The sequence below is a fragment of the Polyodon spathula genome, chromosome 10, assembly GCF_017654505.1.
Source record: "Polyodon spathula isolate WHYD16114869_AA chromosome 10, ASM1765450v1, whole genome shotgun sequence".
In the NCBI taxonomy this organism is placed as follows: Eukaryota; Metazoa; Chordata; class Actinopteri; order Acipenseriformes; family Polyodontidae; genus Polyodon; species Polyodon spathula.
In genome coordinates, this window is record NC_054543.1 from 48794558 (window position 1) to 48815741 (window position 21184).

Consider the following 21184-nt stretch of genomic DNA (forward strand, 5'->3'; position numbering starts at 1 on the left):
TTTGTAATTAATTTATATTATAGTGAGAATTGGTGAACATGGATATGCACTTGCTGGTATTGTGCATTTTTCTCTGCTTTTAGGACCAGAATAAGGGAAGGATGTTGAGATAATGTGTATTGAGAAAAAGAGGCCACATGCAGTCAGTTATTCATTTCCATATTGAGAAACAGAATATCTCTCTTGCATTGCTTTCAAAGATGTGGATTTCATTCCTTGTATTTCTCATGCAATGCAGTAGAAGTGACATGTACACTTACTCTGGTTTTGTCTGTTGACCTCAGGAATTCAGAAAGCTGCTGAAGAAGGAGGAAAGGCCAATTCTAATGATGTTTTACGCTCCATGTAAGATTAGCTTTTTCTGTATTCTGTGCATATCCTGCACTGAACCCAGTCTGTAGTGTCTTGTATTTCTCTTGCACTCGTATGTAACCCTGATGTAACTATCAACACTCTTATCTGCTCTTGAACTGCCCTGATGTCACATCGTACTGTGTTTTGTATTTGCTCTTATTAGGACTGAAGTCATTGTATTTTGTATCTTGCTCTTAATTGTACTGCATGTCTCCCTGGATAAGGACGTCTGCTAAGAAATAAACAATAATAATAAAAAAATAATATTAGCAATGTCAATGAAAACCACATATTACAAGAACTATGCTATGTACGCTGCTATCTGTGTGGACTGTACTATCCAGAGCAGCACACTGTTAACTGTGTGGACTGTACTATCCAGAGCAGCACACTGTTAACTGTGTGGACTGTACTATCCAGAGCAGCACACTGTTAACTGTGTGGACTGTACTATCCAGAGCAGCACACTGTCAACTGTGTGGACTGTACTATTCAGAGCAGCACACTGTTAACTGTGTGGACTGTACTATCCAGAACAGCACACTGTTAACCCTCCTCATAGTGCATTCAGCAAGAGAGAAATGGTTGTAATTGGCTGTTAATGAGGCAAAGTTTAATTGAATAATATTCCAAAGTGACTGTTTGTTGTGAAACCTGTCCAGTTTAAACTCTGTGCGGCCCCTTGATCTCTTTGTCTGTTCTTTGAAGGGTGTGGTGTATGTAAGAGAATGATGCCTGCGTTCCAGCAGGCAGCCTCCGAAGTCAAGGGTTCGTATGTAAGTGACATGTCTAAAGACCATGACAAGTTCTTCTTCATTTCATTTATTGTGGCACAGGAAATAATGTTGCATTGTGTGGCAGTGAGAACCATTCCTGGTGATGTGTCAGTGAAACTCACATTTAACTTTGCAAAAGCTCAACTGCTATGCAATGGGATATTTTGCTTCATAAAGTCAAATGAAAACACATTTTAGAGAATGAGCTGCTTCCATGCTGACAGGGCTGTTATAATTAGGGTTCATTGGCCGTGTTGGAAAGGGTTTGTGTCCAGTAAGGGCCAGTTTGGAGCTATTGGGCCCAGTTTAAAAGACTTGCAATAGGAAGTGAAAGGTTTTGCATGATAGGCGCTTCACCCCATTCAAGTAAAGCAGTGTGTTTTACCCATTAATTGACTGCTGATTGGTCGAGCCTGTGCCACCTCAGCTGTGTTGTCACTGTTCATTTCTTGCTGTTTTTTTTCCAGGTGCTTGCAGGAATGAACGTGCACCCGTCAGAGTTTGAAGGGATCAAGCAGGAGTTCAGTGTCAAGGGATATCCCACCTTCTGTTACTTTGAGTAAGGTTCTGCACTCTGCCTAGTGGAAAGCGTTATGGAGCAGGGCTGCCTTGTTAGATGTTAAGAGAATGTTACAGGTGGTTTTCAACATACTGCAGGAGAACCGGGCGCTGGGGGCTTCCTCCGAGCGTGAGTCAGAGTGTTCAGAGCTCTCCGATGTGTCTTCAAACTATCCAGCCATTCATTTGTCAATTTGTTTCTCAATTCGTTTGTCAATTCATGAATTGGTCAATTTGTCCAGAAATTCATCCATAAATTTGTCAATTCATTAATTAATTCATAAACATATTTGTTAATTCATCCATTAATTCATTAATTCATTTGTCACGAACTTTGCTGCAAACTTCCCAACAAACAGACAAACTTCCAGCTGTCAATCTTGCACTGTGCCGAAAACACTGCAACCTTTCTAGCCTATGGGAGCACACACTAATATTTTAACCAATGAAAATCCAGCCTCACTCAAAACTGCTTCAGCCAATAATATTGCAATTTATTAGAAGGGCGTTTCAAAAGCTATTCAATTTAACAAGATACTCGACTCGCTGATTTTCAATGGAGACTTCTGTCTCACTGCATGCAAAGCATTGTGGGATATACAGAGAATTCAACAAAACCAATTCTATGGAGTCAATGGACACGTAAGAAATGTTGCTGGTTTTCACTATCTTAAAGTGCATCAAACTTCTGAAGTAGATTTCACATTTGCCCAAGGCCTTTTGAAGAAAATGGCAACATTAGCAAATTATGGCAATATGTAATTATGAAAAGTGCTATTTACTGTCCCGTTCTGTGGAAATTTGCAGGTCCTTTACAGCCTTTCGTATTAATTAATTGACAAATTAATGAATTATTAGATGAATTAACAAATAAGTTTATGAATTACTGTATTAATTGATAAATTTGTGAACGACTTGCTGGACAAATTGACCAATTTATAAATTGACAAACAAATTGACAAATGAATGGCTGGATAGTTTTGGAACAAATCAAACAGCATGTGGTGTTCATGTCAAGAGCTGCGCGTTGCATTGCAATGCTGCTGCTGCTGCTTTTAAACCAGCATTTTGCACCCTAAAGGGATAATTAAGTTCTGGTGCAGCTGTATAAAACACAAAAGGAGCTTCTGCAGTAAGTGCCTCCCTGAGACGTGTCTTTACACACAAACCTACAGTAAAAGGAAACGGTCCCAGTCAGAGACTTGCTTTGTTTTTTTTTTTATTAGCTGGTTATTCCCTTTTGGATTTGAATTGTTTTAATAAAATGAAAATGTTTAATCTGGGATAGAGTCTGCAATTTATCTCTGACAGAAAGCACAGTTTCTTGAAAGGCATATCAAATGATCCGTAAGAAAATAAACTATTTGATCATTTCTTTACATACAGCAATGTTCACAGAGCCATAGTGATTAGTGACAGTTACAAACTGCCACTCTCACCAGCTTCCATGTTTAGACTTAGCACATTATTTGCAATGTGAATGTTTTCTAGTGAGTAAGGACTTAAAGATCTGCTTGGATAAGGAACCAGGGTTTCTGCTCAGTAGTTTGGGAATAACAGAACCAAATAAACTACAGGATTGGATGTCTCTGAACGTTGGCATGCTATTGAAGATGTGCACATGTTGAGAATGCTCAATAGAATATCATAGTGGAATTAAACTGTTCTAGAGACATGGTTGTCAATTGTACACCTTCAGTACACCTGCAAATAGAGATTGTTGTGCAAAGCTCCCAATTCTAAGGACATGTTCTATTAAAGACTATGTATAGATTAACCTCCAGTCTCTACAATCAGTCCCAGTGATGGTAAACACAACCTGTGAAATGCTAATGGAAATGAGTTGCCAGGATGCCTTTCAAATAGGTCATCATTGACCAATTACACAAACCTTCATTTACAGTGATAGCTTTAGAAACTCTGATCCATGGTGTAGAGCTGGAACACAGTTTAGGGATATCTTTAGAAACCTTGACACAGTCCTGATCCATGGTGTAGAGCTGGAACACAGTTTAGGGATATCTTTAGAAACCTTGACACAGTCCTGATCCGTGGTGTAGAGCTGGAACACAGTTCAGGGATATCTTTAGAAACCTTGACACAGTCCAGATCCGTGGTGTAGCGCTGGAACACAGTTCAGGGATATCTTTAGAAACCTTGACACAGTCCTGATCCGTGGTGTAGCGCTGGAACACAGTTCAGGGATATCTTTAGAAACCTTGACACAGTCCTGATCCGTGGTGTAGCGCTGGAACACAGTTCCACTACTGTTTTCTATAGGCAGCAGTGGCGTAGTTGAATTCAGCAGGCAAGTCATGTCTCACATCTCCTGCACAACTGTCTGATTCAAACACTAGTCCTCTTGATGCAATGAAAAGAACATTATTATTATTATTATTATTTGGCAGACACTCTTTTCCAGGGCAAATTAAGAACTTCTATTGCCATGTACTTTTAAGAAGGCTAAACATGCTGATGAAGACTGTAGAAATGAGAGAAATGCATCACTTATGATACTAGAGTTCAGGATACAAACAACGTGTGAATTCGTAGAATAATTGCTGAAGAAAATTTGTATTTTAGTGGCATTCTGGTACCTTCAGATTTAGGACCACACCACTGATCCTTATTAGCTTTATTAACATTGGCCCTTTCCATCATTACAGGAAGCCTAACATTCCTTTTTCCTTTTTTTTTTTTATTTTAAGGAAAGGGAAGTTTCTCCACCACTATGAAAGCTATGGGGCAACAGCAAAAGACATAGTGGAGTGGATGAAAAAGTAAGTTTTTCGAAGGCCGAGCTGATTCCCTGGGATTAGTATTTAGTACAATGGAACTTCACTTCTGACAGCTTGCCAGGAAAGGCATATTCACACTTTGTGTGAGCTTCAGTTCAAGCAGACTTTGTGTAAATGTCCATGCAAGTGTATTATGTGCAGTTGACTGTAGGCCCAGCACACTGTTTAGATGGTCCAGGTTTTATTTTCAGCCAGCTTTCCCTTGGTGGTACTAATATTGCAGTTGCTGATGTAATGAATAGAGTTATCATAATTGTGTTGGAAAATAAACAAACCACTGAGAAGCAGCTCTACATGTGCTATACCACTCACATGTAATCACATCTCATTTATACACACACGCACATTGACTCACTCACTGATACACACACACACACACACACACACACTGACTCACTCACTCACTGATACACACACACACTGACTCACTCAATTACTGATACACATGCACAGAGCGCTCACTCACTCATTTATACACACACGCACATTGACTCACTCACTAACTGATACACACACACACACACACTGACTCACTCACTCACTGATACACAGAGAGTGCTCACACATGCACCCTGGCTCGCTCATTCACTGATACACACACACACACACTGACTCACTCAATTACTGATACACATGCACAGAGCGCTCACTCACTCATTTATACACACACGCACATTGACTCACTCACTAACTGATACACACACACACACTGACTCACTCACTCACTGATGCACACACAGTGTGCTCACACATGCACACTGACTCACTCACTCACTGATACACACACACACTGACTCACTCACTCACTGATGCACACACAGTGTGCTCACACATGCACACTGACTCACTCACTCACTGATACACACACACACTGACTCACTCACTCACTGATGCACACACAGTGTGCTCACACATGCACACTGACTCACTCACTCACTGATACACACACACACTGACTCACTCAATTACTGATACACATGCACAGAGCGCTCACTCACTCATTTATACACACACGCACATTGACTCACTCACTAACTTACACACACACACACACACACACACACACTGACTCACTCACTCACTGATACACACACAGAGTGCTCACACACATGCACACTGACTCACTCACTCACTGATACACACACACACTGACTCACTCAATTACTGATACACATGCACAGAGCGCTCACTCACTCATTTATACACACACGCACATTGACTCACTCACTAACTGATACACACACACACACACACACACTGACTCACTCACTCACTGATACACACACAGAGTGCTCACACACATGCACACTGACTCACTCACTGATACACATTGATGCACACACACACATATATATATATATAATTATATATAATATATATTATATATAGATACTTATAATATTCTTCATACAATTTCCCAGACATACTGTAAGATTTTTCTAAAGTGTATTTTGCTGTTCTTTCATACAAGTTGACTCTGATATCATTTATTTCACACACGTAGCCTCTGCTTCATGCTTTGAATGAGAGCCTTGTGCACAAGGTTTTCAGCTGGCAAGGCTATCGGAATATGGTCATGTTTATTCCAGTGCATTCATTTTTAAATGTGCCACAGTAATACTTTCTTTGGCTCAGAAAATGAGCAAGGAGGGTGGAGTGTGCAGATGTTGCTGTGCTTCTCTGGAAGGTTGCTGCTGCAGCTGTTTCCTAACCACGATGTCATGCTGCCGCTGCTGGTTTTAACTCTGATGATCAGTTCTGAAGATTAGTCCATGATTTCAGTCCATGCTGTTTTTTTTAACTCTGATGATCAGTTCTGAAGATTAGTCCATGATTTCAGTCCATGATGTTTTTTTTTTTTGTTTTAACTCTGATGATCTGTTCTGAAGATTAGTCCATGATTTCAGTCCATGATGTTTTTTTTTTTTGTTTTAACTCTGATGATCTGTTCTGAAGATTAGTCCATGATTTCAGTCCATGATGTTTTTTTTTTTTTTTTAACTCTGATGATCTGTTCTGAAGATTAGTCCATGATTTCAGTCCATGATGGGTTTTTTTAACTCTGATGATCGGTTCTAAAGATTAGTCCATGATTTCAGTCCGTGATGTTTTTTTTAACTCTGATGATCAGTTCTGAAGATTAGTCCATGATTTCAGTCCATGATGGGTTTTTTTTTTTTAACTCTGATGATCAGTTCTGAAGATTAGTCCATGATTTCAGTCCGTGATGTTTTTTTTTTTTTTTTTTTTTTTAACTCTGATGATCAGTTCTGAAGATTAGTCCATGATTTCAGTCCATGATGTTTTTTTTTTTGTTTTAACTCTGATGATCAGTTCTGAAGATTAGTCCGTGATTTCAGTCCATGATGTTTTTTTTAACTCTGATGATCTGTTCTGAAGATTAGTCCGTGATTTCAGTCCATGATGTTTTTTTTAACTCTGATGATCTGTTCTGAAGATTAGTCCATGATTTCAGTCCATGATTTTTTTTTTTTTAACTCTGATGATCTGTTCTGAAGATTAGTCCATGATTTCAGTCCATGATGTTTTTTTTAACTCTGATGATCAGTTCTGAAGATTAGTCCATGATTTCAGTCCATGATGTTTTTTTTTTTTAACTCTGATGATCAGTTCTGAAGATTAGTCCATGATTTCAGTCCATGATGTTTTTTTTAACTCTGATGATCAGTTCTGAAGATTAGTCCATGATTTCAGTCCATGATGTTTTTTTTAACTCTGATGATCAGTTCTGAAGATTAGTCCATGATTTCAGTCCATGATGTTTTTTTTAACTCTGATGATCAATTCTGAAGATTAGTCCATGATTTCAGTCCATGATGTCCATGATGTTTTTTTTTTTTTTTTTTTTTTTTTATAACTCTGATGATCAGTTCTGAAGATTAGTCCATGATTTCAGTCCATGATGTTTTTCCATTTTTTTTTTTTTTTTTATAACTCTGATGATCAGTTCTGAAGATTAGTCCATGATTTCAGTCCATGATGTTTTTTTTTTTTTTTTTTTTTTAACTCTGATGATCAGTTCTGAAGGTTAGTCCATGATTTCAGTCCATGATGTTTTTTTTTTTAACTGGGATGATCGGTTCTGAAGATTAGTCCGTGATTTCAGTCCATGATGTTTTTTTTAACTCTGATGATCAGTTCTGAAGATTAGTCCATGATTTCAGTCCATGATTTTTTTTTTTTTAACTCTGATGATCTGTTCTGAAGATTAGTCCATGATTTCAGTCCATGATGTTTTTTTTTTTTTTTTAACTCTGATGATCTGTTCTGAAGATTAGTCCATGATTTCAGTCCATGATTTTTTTTTTTTTTTTTTTTAACTCTGATGATCAGTTCTGAAGATTAGTCCATGATTTCAGTCCATGATGTTGTTTTTTTTTTTTTTTTTTTTAACTCTGATCGGTTCTGAAGATTAGTCCATGATTTCAGTCCATGATGTTTTTTTTTTTTTTTTTTTTTAACTCTGATGATCAGTTCTGAAGATTAGTACATGATTTCAGTCCATGATGTTTTTTTTTTTTAACTCTGATGATCAGTTCTGAAGATTAGTCCATGATTTCAGTCCATGATGTTTTTTTTTTTTTTTTTTTTTTAACTCTGATGATCAGTTCTGAAGATTAGTCCATGATTTCAGTCCATGATGTTTTTTTTTTTTTTTTTTTTTAACTCTGATCGGTTCTGAAGATTAGTCCATGATTTCAGTCCATGATGTTTTTTTTTTTTTTTTTTAACTCTGATGATCAGTTCTGAAGATTAGTCCATGATTTCAGTCCATGATGTTTTTTTTTTTTAACTCTGATGATCTGTTCTGAAGATTAGTCCATGATTTCAGTCCATGATGGTTTTTTTTAACTCTGATCAGTTCTGAAGATTAGTCCATGATTTCAGTCCATGATTTTTTTTTTTTTAACTCTGATGATCAGTTCTGAAGATTAGTCCATGATTTCAGTCCATGATGTTTTTTTTAACTCTGATGATCTGTTCTGAAGATTAGTCCATGATTTCAGTCCATGGTGTTTTTATGTCTCTCCTGTAGCCCTCAGCCTCCGCAGCCCCAAGCTCCAGAGGTGGCGTGGTCTGAACAGGGCTCTGCAGTGTTCCACCTGACTGACGACAATTTCCACCAGTTCCTCCAGGATCACCCTTCAGTGCTGCTCATGTTTTATGCCCCGTGTGAGTAGTAAACTGCATGGGAGTCACATATATCCACTAAACAAGCATATCACTTTGAATACTTAAATGCTAACCTTACATTTTGTAATTAATTGATTCCATGATTTTAAAAACATTATGAATAGCATGTTGTACACAGACGTGTCTCTACAATTGAATTTGGTGGAAATGTTTTATACTACCAGCTTTTGCGCTGTGTTCCTGTTCCCAGCTGGATTTGAGTTGTTTAGCTAAATTAACTTGTGGAGGTAAATTTGCTTTATCAAGGGTCTTGAATGGCTTGCCAGTTACAAGGAAGACCTACCATGGCTGCACTGAATCTTCTCCAGTTTAAGTAAACAGAAATCTGCTTCCCACATGGAAAATTTAAAGTGGTTTTCAATTTCAAAAATTGTTAGGGAAACATGAATGTGCCCTTCAATTATCTGTGAAGCTGATGTTTTCAGATTCTTTAATGTCTCTTAACCCCAAAGCTGCCAGGCTTATAGAAGCTGCAGTAAAGTGAAAAAGAAGCATGCTTTATAAATCAATGAAAACACACTGCCTACACTCATACATGGTATGCATAGCACAGTGCAACACACATTCCAGACAGCTGTGTGTGTGGATCTACATGAACAGGAGACTATTAGAGCAGTTTCAGGTGCTGAAGCGGGTTTGAGCAGAGGCCTTGTATCCCATGAAGGAGGGGCTTGCAGCAAGCTTGCGTTTAGCTAGTGGATGAAATCCAGGCTAGTCTGCCTCAGGAATTGAAAGCAGGGCTTCAGGGGAAAAAAAGGAAGCGTGTCTCCATATTAAAGGTTTTGAGTTCCAGTGTTTATTCAGGTTGAACCAACATTTGAATCACAAACTTGTTTCAGCTGACCGTGCTTTTGAACTTGTGCAGAAAAAGAAAAAAAAATCTTGGAAATGATTTGCAGATGTGTTCTCGTTTGTTTTGTAGTATGATGTCAGCACTCTGGAGGATTCAGGAATTCCATGGCAGCCGTGCCTCTTGTTTTATAGTTGATAAAGTATTTGGCCTGTATGGAGCAGAATGTTTCGGTTCCCGGGGCCACTGCTGGGAGTATTCTGTTTACATCATGTACCTGGCTTCAGTCCCAAAGTGTGACATCACAACAAGTGAAGAAACAACACAGTCAGATAAGAAACCAAATGCAGATTTCTCACACTGTGCTTGTGAAACAGTTAGAAAGAAGATAGTTAATTGACTACATGGGGCTAAAAACTCAATCTGTAGCACAAGCGATCCCCCCTTTTACCATTCATCCCAGCTCCCCTGCCTTTCTCAGCACTCTACTGTGCAAGTGAACAGAAGCAGTGCAGGCAGCCTGTACTGTATATGAAAGTCACTCCTGTACTGTATCAGGCAATAAGCAGGATACTGTAAACAATGCAGTTAGCAAATACTGTGCTAGAAATTAATTTATTATGTACACAGATGCAGTTTCATGAAAATCACTACTGACTAAAAAAAAAACTGATATTGGCATAAGTCAAGAAGCGATGCACTGTTTTACGTCTCCACTAGCGATGCACTGTTTTACATCTCCCCTAGCGATGCACTGTTTTACATCTCCTCTGCTGTCATTGAGCCTGCTCTCGTCACTCGCTGCATTGCTTTCCCTGGTCATTACTGTATCCCTGAAGAGATCTGTTTTCATTGAGCCTGCTCTCGTCACTCGCTGCATTGCTTTCCCTGGTCATTACTCTATCCCTGAAGAGATCTGTTTTCATTGAGCCTGCTCTCGTCACTCGCTGCATTGCTTTCCCTGGTCATTACTGTATCCCTGAAGAGATCTGTTTTCATTGAGCCTGCTCTCGTCACTCGCTGCATTGCTTTCCCTGGTCATTACTCTATCCCTGAAGAGATCTGTTTTCATTGAGCCTGCTCTCGTCACTCGCTGCATTGCTTTCCCTGGTCATTACTCTATCCCTGAAGAGATCTGTTTTCATTGAGCCTGCTCTCGTCACTCGCTGCATTGCTTTCCCTGGTCATTACTCTATCCCTGAAGAGATCTGTTTTCATTGAGCCTGCTCTCGTCACTCGCTGCATTGCTTTCCCTGGTAGTTACTGTATCCCTTTGATGAGCAGCTCCTGAAGTCTCCCGTTTGTCTGCTCTCTGCACTGAGCTATCTCTGAAATGCTGTGTTTCTTGTCTGACTAACTTGTTGAATGGCCTCCGTTTCACTTGTGCTCCCTGTGTTCTGTGTTCAGGGTGTGGACACTGTAAGAAGATGAAGCCTGAATACGACGAGGCTGCTGAGGTCCTCAACAAGAACCAGGATGTAAGTCTCCTCACTGGAACACTTCTTTAGAGAAATGCTTTATTATTTTTAATATATTTTGTAACACAAAGTATAGACACCTTCTGGAAGTAATCACCAAGTATTGTTCTAGCGTAGTGGCTGGCTGCAATGAAATCACATATTTGAGGTTTTTCACAATATAGTGCTGGTGTAAACAGCGCTGCCCTTCACATGTAATATTTGGTTTACTGGCGTGCCTCAGTTTGCAGCTGCAGTCTGCTTGCTTCTCTCTCAAAGACCGGGTTAGTTGAGTGCAGAATTGGATTATGTGAATGTGATTAACGGAGTGTCCAGATTGGATGATAATACTTGTTTTTAAGGTCAGGAGTAAACAGTGTAGCGGTTATCTGTTCCTCATCGTCTCTGTTTCATTGCTTGAGTTCAGATCCGAGGTCAAGCGTTAGGGAATGCTGTGTGTGATCATGCTCTCGCAGGGCTCTGATGTCATTTGTTTTTCATTCTGTGACCTGTATTTAAAAGTAAAAAAAATAAATAAGTAAAAATAATCATTTTAACACTGTAGATATTTTTTTGGTTTAAGTACTGAATTATGAGTAAGCAGCAGACCCTTATTATTGTTCGTGGAATTAAAGAGCTCAATAATGAACCAAGCCAGGTTACAATACTGGAGCCGATGAATTTTGCCCGTTTAGTTTTGCTTGTTGTTAGCACCCCATTACTCCTGTAAGAAGATTAAATCAATTACAAGATCTTGCAAAAACTGTTAAGACTCTTATCATCAGGTAGCACATTTAATAACACTCATCAGATTTTCCTAGTGCACAAAGGTGTTTATTTCAAAGGCCAGGTAATTGTGATATTTAAAATCACATTTCATTTCCCTGTCCTGTATCCTGTGTCCCAGTTCTTGCAGTCAGATTTGCACCTGAATATATGACTTCATATCAGAGTTGTTGGCATGTTCTGTACCCTCTACTGACTCCCATTACACCTGGTGCAAGTGCCATCTGGTAACTCTGTCTTCTTCATAGAAAACAAACCTCTTGTAATTCTCAAAAGGTGTAAGGAATATAATTTCATGTTCATTTTATATTGCATGTTTGTGAAACAGAGCCCAGGTGTGCTGGCAGCAGTCGACTCCACGATCCACAAAGCTGTGGGGGAGAAGTACCACATCTCCGGCTTCCCTACAGTCAAGTACTTTGAGAATGGAGAGGAGAAATACACCCTGCCCCACCTCCGCAGCAAGGACAAGATCATTGAGTGGCTTCACAAGTACGTCTTTTAAATGCACAGCTCAGCCACGATTCACAAGTACATCTTTTAAATGCACAGCTCAGCCATGATTCACAAGTACACGTTTTAAATGCACAGCTCAGCCATGATTCACAAGAACACCTTTTAAATGCACAGCTCAGCCATGATTCACAAGAACACCTTTTAAATGCATAGCTCAGCCATGATTCACAAGAACACCTTTTAAATGCACAGCTCAGCCACGATTCACAAGTACATCTTTTAAATGCACAGCTCAGCAGTGACTTCACAAGTACATCTTTTAAATGCACAGCTCAGCAGTGACTTCACAAGTACGTCTTTTAAATGCACAGCTCAGCCATGATTCACAAGAACACCTTTGAAATGCACAGCTCAGCCATGATTCACAAGAACACCTTTTAAATGCACAGCTCAGCCACGATTCACAAGAACACCTTTTAAATGCACAGCTCAGCAGTGACTTCACAAGAACACCTTTTAAATGCACAGCTCAGCAGTGACTTCACAAGTACATCTTTTAAATGCACAGCTCAGCAGTGACTTCACAAGTACGTCTTTTAAATGCACAGCTCAGCAGTGACTTAACAAGTACGTCTTTTAAATGCACAGCTCAGCAGTGACTTCACAAGTACACCTTTTAAATGCACAGCTCAGCCTTGATTCACAAGAAGACCTTTTAAATGCACAGCTCAGCCTTGATTCACAAGAAGACCTTTTAAATGCACAGCTCAGCCATGATTCACAAGAAGACCTTTTAAATGCACAGCTCACACAACAGGCTTTTATGTTTCTAAACGTCCCTTGTTCCTCTTTACTATTTAATGACAAGAAAGCACTAAGTACAGAAGAAATGCCTGCTTTCGACATAATGGTGAAGTTGTCAGCAGCTTCAGTGCCTCTGAAGTAACATTGCCTGTTTACTGCTGAAGCCGTGATTTGTGTCTGAATCCAGGGATCAGCGAGCATTCCCAATTAGGAATGGTTCAATCTGGGTCTGAATTACATCTTTGCACTTTCTTTTTTGAGCAAAATCTAACAATTAAAATCTCTCATATATTCTTACTGTATGAGAGATTTTTAAATGCAGGGCAGAAAGCAGGTTTTAATTCTGAAAAGGCTATTTCAAGGGGTAAACCCCTTTTATATAATCCCTTCACCCTATTTTGGTTAGATGAGTTCAAATGGCTGGCACTGTCCCAGTTCTTCTCCAGCAGAGGTATGCCGCTGTATTCTAGGATTCTCAGTTCCATTCTATTGCCAGTGTTTTACAGTAATGAACTGGTTCACTGCCACGTGGGTTAAACCTCTGGCCATATCAGTGTTGCAGATCACATGCTTTTCACATGGACTTTTAGCTGCCATTCCTCTGAAATGATTCCCCTGGGAATGAAGTCATTACGTTGATTGAATTAGCGTATTGCTTCTATTGAGTGATACATTGTAAAATATTTCTGTTTTATGTAAAGAAATTACAGCGCAAGGTTTACAGTTATGATAAAACATCAACCCTCTGGTGAAAAAAAACAAAAGTAGAAAATGAATTTCCTTTTGTTTACCCAGAGGGGAAGTGATCAGCTGACAGTGTTTTTATAGAGCAGGCACTCCCATTGACGGATTCCCCCTTCGCTGTATTGCCCACATTGACCAAGCTCCATGTAGCCCTTTGTGCTTCTCTTCGTTCTCCACGCTTCACAGTGTAACATTGGCATCTGCTGAGAGGCTGCTGCTGCTGTATGAGCCCATTAGTGCCAACACTCCGGCTTTGTCTATATTTCTGCAAAATCTAGGGATGCCCTAAATAGTGCTAACAAGTGCAGCTTCTTCCCCGGTGAAGTTTGGCAACATCTGTAAATGTTAACCAGCTTGGACGGTATTTTAAGTGGATAAAGCGGAGGGCTGACTGACCTCGGCTGCAAATGGAACAACCTTGCTTTGATGCTACTGTGCGTCATGTGCTCCCAATGAACTGCACGCTCTGTAATTCAGCCTGATAGGAACGTCTTTGTGTATCCAAGCTGTATTTCATTAGTCAGGATCTCGGAATAATGACCTTGTAATGTCATTTGGCCTTCAAATGAACTGTGTAAGTGATTACAGTAGCAAGATGCCAATAGCATGGATGGGTGAGCAGGGGAGTGTGTGTTGCTGTAAAGATGAACAGTGCACACAAGCTGTAAATCGCTGTGCTTTTCTTGTACAGACCAGTGTCACCTGATATCTGTGCTGTAAAGTCCTGCAGACTGACTGCTTTAAAATCATTGCAATTGCATTCTTGTGGTTTAACTGTTCAGATTTAGAAAACTGTTTTTAATTCTGAGACTGGGTGTTATCAGTAGGAGAACTCCTTATTCTTCTCATCACATTCATTTTGGGGAGTAGGCGGGGGGTGGGTGGGTTAGCTTCCTTCAGTTTATCTCTCGGCAATGGCCATTGGGCCACCATTGTGTTTTGGGGCTGCGCAGTAACCCTGGCAACCCTCATTATGTGTACCGTGGAAAAGCTCTTTGTAGGATAGCGCTCCAGCACAGTACACACCATGTAGATAGAGTACTGCAGTTCTGCATTGCATAACCAATGTAAAGATCAGTGTCTGTGTTGACCGCGTTTTCTTGTCCCTCTCAGCCCACAGGCCCCCCCTCCTCCGGAGCAGTCCTGGGAAGAGAAGCCATCCAGCGTCGGCCACCTGGGGGCGCAGGATTTCCGCGAGACCCTGAAGAAGAAGAAGCACGCACTTGTCATGTTTTACGCTCCATGTAAGCATGTCTGCAAACCTGATCTGATACTCCACTGCTGCTACCTAAGCTAACCTAACCTGATACTCCGCTGCTGTTACCTAACCTGACCTGATACTCCACTGCTGCTCCCTAACCTGACCTGATACTCTACTGCTGCTCCCTAACCTGACCTGATACTCTACTGCTGCTCCCTAACCTGACCTGATACTCTACTGCTGCTCCCTAACCTGACCTGATACTCCACTGCTGCTCCCTAACCTGACCTGATACTCCACTGCTGCTCCCTAACCTGACCTGATACTCCACTGCTGCTTCCTAACCTGACCTGATACTCCACTGCTGCTCCCTAACCTGACCTGATACTCCACTGCTGCTCCCTAACCTGACCTGATACTCCACTGCTGCTCCCTAACCTGACCTGATACTCCACTGCTGCTCCCTAACCTGACCTGATACTCCACTGCTGCTCCCTAACCTGACCTGATACTCCACTGCTGCTCCCTAACCTGACCTGATACTCCACGGCTGCTCCCTAACCTGACCTGATACTCCACTGCTGCTTCCTAACCTGACCTGATACTCCACTGCAGCTCCCTAATCTGACCTGATACTCCACTGCTGCTCCCTAACCTGACCTGATAATCCACTGCTGCTTCCTAACCTGACCTGATACTCCACTGCTGCTTCCTAACCTGACCTGATAATCCACTGCTGCTTCTTAACCTGACCTGATACTCCACTGCTGCTTCCTAACCTGACCTGATACTCCACTGCTGCTTCCTAACCTGACCTGATACTCCACTGCTGCTCCCTAACCTGACCTGATACTCCACTGCTGCTCCCTAACCTGACCTGATACTCCACTGCTGCTCCCTAACCTGACCTGATACTCCACTGCTGCTCCCTAACCTGACCTGATACTCCACTGCTGCTCCCTAACCTGACCTGATACTCCACTGCTGCTTCCTAACCTGACCTGATACTCCACTGCTGCTCCCTAACCTGACCTGATACTCCACTGCTGCTCCCTAACCTGACCTGATACTCCACTGCTGCTCCCTAACCTGACCTGATACTCCACTGCTGCTCCCTAACCTGACCTGATACTCCACTGCTGCTCCCTAACCTGACCTGATACTCCACTGCTGCTCCCTAACCTGACCTGATACTCCACTGCTGCTCCCTAACCTGACCTGATACTCCACTGCTGCTCCCTAACCTGACCTGATACTCCACTGCTGCTCCCTAACCTGACCTGATACTCCACTGCTGCTCCCTAACCTGACCTGATACTCCACTGCTGCTCCCTAACCTGACCTGATACTCCAAGGCTGCTCCCTAATCTGACCTGATACTCCACTGCTGCTCCCTAACCTGACCTGATACTCCCTCCACTGGTCAACAATATCCAACCTTTGGCTTTGCAATAAATGCAGTATTTTTAATGTCTCTAATGTACCAACACTGGTAGAGTTTTAGTATAAATTGTACAGATATTTTTGATCTGTGTAGAAATACTTAAGTGTTACGTTGGACCCAGCTACGACCACTGCAAAACGAAAATTGTGCCAGCTTACCACCCAGCTTGTACAGGCTGTTCTAGAATCTGTTCTGAGAGGTAATCCCTGCATTGCTCCATAAACAACACACACAGAATACGCACTTTGAGTTTGTCTTCAGTCTGCTGCAGTAATATGTGAATCTGTTCAGGACTATGAACAATCACACTGCTTTCTGATCTACGTCTCTTCAGTGTACACTACTCTGAGACAATATTCCAATTGGTGTTTAGTAGCTTAGTGCTCATTAAACTCAAAGTACAAAACTCCTTTCATTGAAAAATGTGTTAAGTAGGAAGCTGTAATTGTCACTCATACTCTACTAGTATAGATCGACCTGCTTTTAACACAGCAGACTCAGATTATGTATTATGTTTGAGACACTAAAAGTAGATATAAATTTAGGCTTCTGGCTGATTATTTCAGAACAAGATTTGGACTTCAAATACATGTACATGTACCTAGTGTAGCAACTCCTTCATTGACACTGCTTATGAAACCCACAGTGCAGCACCAGCCCTTATAGAAGCCCTGATTCCTTCCAGTGCAGTTTGCTAGCTGGCACGGGAGCAGTGCTTTCACCAGCTCAGCAGGGAGGGCAGCTGCTCCTGTGAATCTTCCGTTAACACCAGCAGCTGCTCCTGTCCATCTGCCGTTAACACCAGCAGCTGCTCCTGTCCATCTGCCGTTAACACCAGCAGCTGCTCCTGTCCATCTGCCGTTAACACCAGCAGCTGCTCCTGTCCATCTGCCGTTAACACCAGCAGCTGCTCCTGTCAATCTGCCGTTAACACCAGCAGCTGCTCCTGTCAATCTGCCGTTAACACCAGCAGCTGCTCCTGTCCATCTGCCGTTAACACCAGCAGCTGCTCCTGTCCATCTGCCGTTAACACCAGCAGCTGCTCCTGTCCATCTGCCGTTAACACCAGCAGCTGCTCCTGTCCATCTGCCGTTAACACCAGCAGCTGCTCCTGTCCATCTGCCGTTAACACCAGCAGCTGCTCCTGTCCATCTGCCGTTAACACCAGCAGCTGCTCCTGTCCATCTGCCGTTAACACCAGCAGCTGCTCCTGTCCATCTGCCGTTAACACCAGCAGCTGCTCCTGTCCATCTGCCGTTAACACCAGCAGCTGCTCCTGTCCATCTGCCGTTAACACCAGCAGCTGCTCCTGTCGATCTGCCGTTAACACCAGCAGCTGCTCCTGTCGATCTGCCGTTAACACCAGCAGCTGCTCCTGTCCATCTGCCGTTAACACCAGCAGCTGCTCCTGTCCATCTGCCGTTAACACCAGCAGCTGCTCCTGTCCATCTGCCGTTAACACCAGCAGCTGCTCCTGTCCATCTGCCGTTAACACCAGCAGCTGCTCCTGTCCATCTGCCGTTAACACCAGCAGCTGCTCCTGTCCATCTGCCGTTAACACCAGCAGCTGCTCCTGTCATCTGCCGTAACACCAGCAGCTGCTCCTGTCCATCTGCCGTTAACACCAGCAGCTGCTCCTGTCCATCTGCCGTTAACACGAGGCACACGTTCAGGAGTTCCATTCTGCGGTGCTCACTGCTGCAGATTGATCATGACCTACTTTTACTTTTATGTGGCTCAAACACTCAATTTTAAGTTACTCAGTAAAAACTAAATAAGATGATTTATAAATTACTTCAGTAGTTTTCAGTGTGTACTATTAGCTGTTTGTTTTTCAGAACCTTGATACACAAACAGCACGATATCAATAGTCTTCATTTATCTCCAGCACTCCTTAGATCAGGTGCACAGACCTCAGTGTACTGTGTCGTACCACCTAGCAGTGGTGTAGCAAATGCACCCTGTGGAAGGGTTAACACATGTATATTTACATTTTGTTGGTAGTCCATACTTTGTCACAAATCCTGTACTTTAAACCCATTTAGATTAACACCATTTACTGCTTGCTTATTGCAAGCTGGTCCTTGTAGAAAAGTGTGCAGTGAGCTGTCACCACTGTACTGTAACTGGGATCAACGCACTGTAATTAACTCGTTATTATAAAGGGAGAGGGTGTTAGACTTGTTTGAGAATCAAATCTGCAGTCTTGTGTCTGAAGCAGCAGTGAATATGTACATTTGAGAGTTGGAGAGTCTGTGATTTTTATGCGTGAAATTAATGTAGTAAACCAGTCACTGTGGATTAGACGGCACATTGTGTTAAGGAGGGTTTTTACAAGGTGTCTACAGAGAAAGCAACATGTTGAGTCACTGGCCCCCCTAGCTGTGGCCATGCAATGATTTACCGGCTCAACAGCCAATCAGAACCACTAGAGCACCTCCTGCATGTAGTGTTCAGCTGAACTGCCTTGGCAAGAAGAAGATTAAGAAGATTATTTCAGGGAAGACAAAATGAAATGACCCTGGAATGGCTGTGAGATGTATTATCAAAACTGAGCTTAAAGGATTCAGACTGATTTTGGAACCCATCTGTGGGTTTCTGAGAGGAAATCCTCCTCTTAGTCTTGACCTCAGACTGATCCTGCCACAGCAGGGTACGTAGACATTCGATGGCATGCTCAACACTGTCGAGGGAGTGGAGCAGGATCCTGAGAAGTCATATGTTGGGGAATGTGCTTGTTTGTGCATGTATGATTGGATCACAGCGAGTGCTGTCAGTGTAAAGATATCCACATGTGTGTGTGTGTGCATGTATGATTGGATCACAGCGAGTGCTGTCAGTGTAAAGATCTCCACATGTGCGTGTGTGTGCATGTATGATTGGATCACAGCGAGTGCTGTCAGTGTAAAGATCTCCACATGTGCGTGTGTGTGCATGTATGATTGGATCACAGCGAGTGCTGTCCACATGTTTAGTGTTGGTGATGTTACATGCTCACTACAGTAATATTGCACTTGGTCATGCTATGGAGGCCTGCATCTTCAAACTGGTTCTAAGCCTCTTCAGTGAGGGGCTGAGCTATTTTAGTGAAGCTGGATCTTCAGACTGGGTTGTGGGCAGTGAAACAGGGCCAGATTCACCTGACACACCACTGGAAAGCTGCCTGACCTTTTAAATCAAATTCAGGGGAAAAAAGCCTTTCTGCTCAATTATTCACAAGTAGGGGTCTATCTAAATCGCGATTTTTGCGGATTTCGAGGAAATCGTGAAATCGAGGGGTCGCTGCGTGGGCTCCCGAGTGGCGCATCCAGTAAAGGCGCTCTGTGTGAGTGCAGGATGCGCCCTATAGCCTGGACGTCGCCGGTTCGAGTCTGGGCTATTCCACAGCCAACCGTGGAAGCGGCGCTCAATTAGCAGAGTGTCGCCAGGATGTCCTTGGTTCTCCGCGCAGCAGCGACCCCTGTAGTCTGGCTGGGCGCCTGCAGGCTTGACTGTTAGCTGCCTGGGAGCTGCATTGTCCTCCTATGCTGTAGCTCCTGGGTGGCTGCGTGGTGAATTCGCAGTGTGTAACATTGGAGGTAAAATAGAAATGGACGACAAAGCAAAAAAAGCAAGGTATATTTGGTGATTGTTCATGTTAAGATAATTCCCAAAGAAACTGTACATGCAGATGGAGGGAATTGTTTTGCGTATCTTATTGTGTCTGGAGAAAATAGAATTGATCGCTATTTAACTTCTGAATCACACATTAAACAAAAAGCTACAGAGGCTGCTGAATAGAATGTAAAATAAACAGCTTTCAGAAACCAAACTGGAAAGTCAGCGCAGACATAAAGTATTCCTGTCGTCAAGTTAAATCAGTACTAATACGATGTAGCACAGCCACCTCGCTTCAACCTGCTGCTTACTTTTCGCAGATGGAATTTTAGACCCGAACAGCCACGTTTTCTTTGTTTTGACTCGGTACTAATAAAATAAGTTATTGAATGGGTCAAATAACATGACAACGAACATGCTGCATTTATTGCCTTTATTAAAGTATGCCAAATTGCCTTTGGGAAACGAGTTTCTAATCGATTTCCACATCTGTATAACCTGGCAAAGCTTTGCATTAACTTCCAACCAATTCAATGGATGCAGAACCTGCAGTCTCAATGTATGGGCAAGTCAACTACAGGGGGATGCTGCATGCTTGCCTTTAACAAATGACAGCACTCTGTTTTAGTAAGGAAGCAAGTACCACTATTTTTAGGCTTTATAGTGTTCTGAAATACAGTCTACTTAGGTTTATTTAATTTTTACACAGCTCCGCGAAATGTCTGCGAAATCCTAATTTTATTCTGCAACCTACCCGTGAAAAATTTAAGTAGACCCCTATTCATAAAGGCACTCATGGACACCAATTACAGAGTGCGTTGGGTCGCACAGTTCAGTCTTGTTTGAGCAGTGAAGTCAGATGTTCAGAAAGAGCTAATAGTCCCGCGGTGCAGAAATTAGCATCCAGTCATCTGTTTGCTAACTTTAACACCTTGGCACAGACCCACTGTCTGGTGCCTTGTTGGTGCCACATTGCTTTTGTTATGATATTGTTCTGGGATTCTTTCAAGTATATTACTTCCAAACAGCCTAATTAATAATAGAAATAAACAGCAGAACTGCAGAATTTTTGTCTTGCTTTTAAAGAATGTAAATTAGTTTCCAAATGGGAAAAATCAAGAAAGTCGTTCAAGAAAATGCCAGTCAAGGAATCCTTTTAATTAGTTTTATTAGAACTAAAATGCACTGTTTACATAAGCGTTTT

At 41.9% G+C, this 21184-nt stretch overlaps 1 protein-coding gene across 1 annotated transcript in view; it reads left to right on the plus strand.

The window, feature by feature from the left end:
- The window catches only part of LOC121322504 (protein disulfide-isomerase A5-like), a 42652-nt gene that overhangs the window by 19494 nt on the left and 1974 nt on the right, over positions 1 to 21184 (plus strand). The window contains exons 7-14 of the mRNA XM_041262602.1: positions 285 to 345; positions 1063 to 1130; positions 1598 to 1689; positions 4397 to 4468; positions 8544 to 8680; positions 10899 to 10969; positions 12063 to 12226; positions 14852 to 14982. Of these exons, the coding sequence (XP_041118536.1) occupies positions 285 to 345; positions 1063 to 1130; positions 1598 to 1689; positions 4397 to 4468; positions 8544 to 8680; positions 10899 to 10969; positions 12063 to 12226; positions 14852 to 14982 (796 nt within the window). The remainder of the gene's footprint in view (positions 1 to 284; positions 346 to 1062; positions 1131 to 1597; positions 1690 to 4396; positions 4469 to 8543; positions 8681 to 10898; positions 10970 to 12062; positions 12227 to 14851; positions 14983 to 21184) is intronic.